A 5,091-nucleotide genomic window follows, 5' to 3' on the forward strand; every position below is an offset into this window, starting at 1 on the left:
AGCTTTGTATTGTTAGTTTCCGCATGCACCATGTTATTTCGATCCCAACAAGGAGGCCATGGCGAGAAGGGTTACCCAGAATGGGTGTGACTATATTCTTCTGATCCTATGGATTTTTAGATACCAGAATCAGACTCTTTGGGACCAGCTTATCCAACTGCCATTTTCATATAGTAACTGGTAATCAGTAGGCTATACCAGGGGCTGATCTATAGGCATAAACATGGGCACGTGAACTCATGGTATCGCTACAAAATTAGATATTTTATGTATATATTTTTTAAAATTGATATAATATTAACTATTGTCACCCATGCTCCAAGAAGGTTGAATGGTGCACTTGGTTGAAGGTTGAGTTAGTTACTAGGAGGAATAGGGACAAATTCCCACTTAATATATTTTTTCCTCCTCTTTTTTAGCAGTGCACCCATGTACTAAAAATCCTAGATACGCCTCTGGGCTATACTTAGTTTAATCTCAATATAAGAGCTATTACCAAGTCCTATATTTTTGTAGTTGCAAATGATGTACTTCCTTTATCATCACTATCGACCAAAAATGAAATGATACCAACTTTTAGCTTCCTTTGCCTCAAGAATGTTTTAGTTAATATATAGATGTTACTTGACTTGTACATGTTGGTAAAAAAAAATACTATGATCTATTGAAAGATAAAACTTGTATGATTTTACCGAGTTCCATCTCATCTCCTTCGGGTACGGCCGAACCTAGTAACTTTAGTCCAAACCTATGTATTTGGCTTAAAAAATTCACTAAATATGTATAAATTGTTAATTTAGAACCCAGTAACATAAACGAACTAGAATCACGAATCCACAAGCTTCAAATTATGGCTCCGCCTCTGGCTGCACGAACAACTCCTGTATTATAAGTTATGCAGATTTTATGGTGGAAACCAAACATTGCACAAGTACTATGGAATTTTATACAGATACTAAATTTTCTTATACTTCAAACAGAACAAAAGTGAATATATCATGATTCACTGCTAACTATTTTCAACACAATCCTGTCTACTGCTCTCCAGTACCTCTTCCTCCAATTGTCATCTATCAAATATAAGAGTAGAAATACTCCAGAAATTCCTGTTACAAAGCCCAAGAATATAACTACAACAAAAAGGACATTTTCTTGATCATATTTCTTCTCTGCAGTTTCAGTGATAGAGGGACCATTGTTACTGCAATTCATCCCACCAGGTGCATCACATAAGTATTTGTTTCCAATATATGCTGTTCCATCTTGATACAAAGTGTCAAAATGCGGACCGCTTGGAATCCTTCCCCTCAAATTGTTATAAGACAAGTTGAGATCCTGAAGGAAATCTAACAGTGTTAATGTCTCTGGAATTTCACCTGTTAATTGGTTATAGCTGAGATCCAACGACTCGAGGGAAATCATGTCACCAATAGTCTTTGGGATCACCCCTGTAAGATTATTGTGTGAGAGATTCAGCAATGGAACTCCACTTAAAAGGCCAATTTTCTCAGGGATTTTACCAGTGAGAGCATTGCCTGAGATGTCGAATCCAGTGTTGTAGGAATACACTGACTCAAGCAATTGTGTCTGTCCTTTGGTGACTATTTCTAGTTGAGCACCAGTGAATTTAAGGGAGTAAACATAACCTAAGATGGTCGCCTCGTTTTGTCTTTTCATCATCGTTTTCAAGCCATCAAGATTCTCAGGAATGGGGCCAGATAGATTATTCCTTGAAAAACCAATATATTGTAGATTTTCTAACTTCATTAGCCCTTCTGGGATAGATTCACTGAAAGAGTTTGATGCAAGCACGAGGATACGGAGGTGGTGTAGGTTACCGATGAACTTTGGTATCCTTCCTTCAAATTTATTGCCTGCCAAGTTCAGAATCTCCAAATCCTGAAAGTTTTCAATGACTGTTGGGAAAGATCCTTCAAACTTATTCCCATTCAGGTCCAGATAACGAAGGCTTGTAACACGTTCAAGTTCTTTTGGAATACTTCCACTGAGCTTGTTTTGTCCAAGATTAAGGTAAATGAGAGACTTGCAGTTTCCAAGATTACGTTGAATGGCGCCTGACAAGCTATTATTGGAGAGATCAAGAACCTGGAGAATATTAGTTGCTTGGCAAAATGATTCAGGTATTGGACCATGAATTTTGTTTCCGGATAAGGAAATGGACCTGATACCGGGAACTTCTCCTATCTGTGTTGGTATTAACCCTATGAAGTTGTTAAGTGACAAATCGATGACATTAACATTCTCGAGCTGAGAGGGAATTGGACCTTGAAGGTTGTTGCTGGCCAAATTTATTATTGTTGGAAAAGGAGAAGATTTCAGCTGAATCGTTGGAGGTATAACTCCCTCAAAGTTATTCATACATAAATCTAGAACAGATAGGGCAGGGAGATTGAATAACCAGTATGGTATGGCTCCTGATAGGCTGTTGTTCGCCAAATTCAAGATTGTGAGGTTCGTCAAATTTGAGAAGAAATCTGGGATTTCTCCTCTCATGTTGCAAGATGTAAATTCTAAAATCTCGGGCTGAAATGTTTGCACAAAGGGTTGATCTTGATCGTCAATTTCCAATGACAATCCACTAGCTCCTATACTAATTTGATCCAATTTTGACTTTTGGAACAAAGAAAATGGCATATTGCCTTTCAGCTTATTCATCTGAATATAAAGATATGAAAGCTTAGGAAGCTGAAGTATGCACGAGGGAAACCGTCCTGTTAGCTCATTCCATTCTAAATTCAGGTACTCAAGGGAGGGGATTTGACAAATTGAAATTGGAATTTGCCCTTGTAAACTATTCTGGAACAGAGATAAGTATTGAAGACCTATTAAACTGGACATGGTTACAGGAAGTTGGCCTGTGATATTGTTGTCATTGAGCATCAGTACACTTAATTTCTTAAGGTTTGTGATGGAAGAAGGTATCGACCCTTGGATAGAGCATCCATCAGCTCGGAAAAAGGTCAATGAAGTTGAGTTGCTTAACGAAGGAGGAATCGTTCCACCTACCCATGTGAGACTTATGTCAAGAAATGTCAACTTTGACCATGGGACTGAAAACATTGAAACAAGATTGATGATCATAGCAGGATTACTAGCAACATAAAGTTCCTCAAGTTGAGGAAGGTAAGGGATATGACCATCTAAATCATTGGAGCTAAAATCAAGAGTTGAGAGGGTTGTGAGGTTCGATAGCAGATCAGGTATCGAGGATGTTAGAGCGTTAGAACTCATTTCTAGAGTAGAAAGATTAGTAAGGTTAAGTAATAGCCCTGTCGGAATTCTTCCTGAAATTTTGCAGTAGGACAATTGAAGTGACTTGAGATTTGAAAGGCTTGATATTGGTTTAGCCCAATGAAATGATTCGGAGGCTTTTGATAGATCAACACCTGCCAATACAAGATATCTGAGGCCTCGGAGTCCTTCTAACCACCTTAGATTTGGACTAAACAATCGACCATAGCTGATAAAAGACAACAGTGAGCCAAAATCCAACTTTGGTGGTAATGTCAAGCTAATAGTAATAGAAGATAAATCAATTACTAAATTAGCACACGAAAGATCAAGCGACCTTAGAGATGTGAGGTTTGAAAATTGTGTGGAGATGGAATCTTGAAACATGGCATTTGAGAGGTTAAGATAAGTCAACTTAGTTAAGTTTGATATCTCAGCAGGTAGTTTTGAGAGCATGAAGTTATTGAAACTCAGGTCAAGATATTGCATATGGTTAAGAGTAAAGAGCAATGGAGATATGGTACCATTGAGGGCATTGGATGTATTGTTAGAATTTGAAACAACTTCCTTATTGACATTGATAATGACTTCATCCGGATTAGGATTCCGGAGATTCACAACTACAACATGACCTGAACTTGAACATTTGATTCCTTCCCAATTGCAACAATTTCCGCCTTGCCATGAAGATAACCGATCAGATGGATCAGCCAGCATTGATTTGAAGCTCAGTAGAGCTGCTCTTTCAGTTTCATGGCAGCCATAAACGATGGAAAAATGATTAAATAAAGTAGCAAATATAAGCAAAATTTTGAGGGTCCACATAGCTTCAAGATGATGAATAATATCCTAGGTTGTCAAGTGGTAAGATTTATATAGCAGTTAAATGCTTATTGTCTAGCTAAACACTTGAACTATATTATTCTTAAGTTTCTTTCTTAGAAAATCTTCATGAATAAAACAGCATTAATTAGTCTAGGTTTTTACTAATGAATTGAAAAAAATTGCATTCTACGGTGGGCAGCCAGGTGCAGAAAGCATCCGGCTTTCACACAAGGTCCAGGAAAAGGCCACACCCCAAGGGGTATGACGTAGACAACATACCCTAATGCAAGCAGTGATGGCTGCTTCCACAGCTTGAACCCGTGACTTATAAGTCACACAGAGACAACTTTACCGTTGCTCCAAGACTCCGTTTCGCATTCTACGGTCAATGACTTAATTTATGTTTATCAAAATTCTCCAGAAACTTGATTTAATAGGGGGAGAAAAAGGACAGAGTGTCTGTAAGGTGTCTTCATTTCACTGTTAATACCAGTAATTATCAAATTGTTTAAAGAGAAGGTGGTTTACTTTGACAAAGTCCTCTGTCACATCTTTTCTAGGTTTGAAAAAATTGATATATCTGTTTTTAGTATATAATATAATTTTATATGCCATTGGTGTTGAAAACTGTGTGTGGTCATTTTCCATGCCTTTTACAAGTGAGTAGCTTTTGCTTCTTATGATATAATGCAATTACTTCTTCAATCCAACAAATGAAAAGTGTCTCAATCATTTTTGTTGACTTTGTTAGTTCTTCTATTTCACCCTTATAAGCAAGTGTAGTTCTAAGATGCCTTTTATGCAATACCATGTTGTATATATAATTAGTAAACATGATAGATGACTGGAGATTACTCAGAAGTGAGTCATATAAATAACTACTACATCCTTGATCAAAGGTCTCGGAGAACCGTTCGGCAAGGAGCGCTTTACCGTCTTTAGTTCTCTACCTGACGCAAAATTTGATTAGTCGGGCTAATGGAATAGGAATACATGGTTAAAAAAAAGTAATGA

At 37.4% G+C, this 5,091-nt stretch overlaps 1 protein-coding gene across 1 annotated transcript; it reads right to left on the bottom strand.

Annotated features, from left to right (window-relative positions):
* Positions 997–4,077, bottom strand: LOC109236119 (LRR receptor-like serine/threonine-protein kinase GSO1). Its single transcript, XM_019402339.1, has one exon. It carries the CDS (start codon positions 4,075–4,077, stop codon positions 997–999), a length of 3,081 nt encoding a protein of 1,026 aa, XP_019257884.1.

This window comes from Nicotiana attenuata, chromosome 1 (genome assembly GCF_001879085.1).
Source record: "Nicotiana attenuata strain UT chromosome 1, NIATTr2, whole genome shotgun sequence".
Classification (NCBI taxonomy): Eukaryota; Viridiplantae; Streptophyta; class Magnoliopsida; order Solanales; family Solanaceae; genus Nicotiana; species Nicotiana attenuata.

What these genes read in the sequence shown, in the direction of transcription:
- LOC109236119 (XM_019402339.1), bottom strand. Translation starts at nt 4,077, where the DNA reads ATGTGGACCCTCAAAATTTTGCTTATATTTGCTACTTTATTTAATCAT.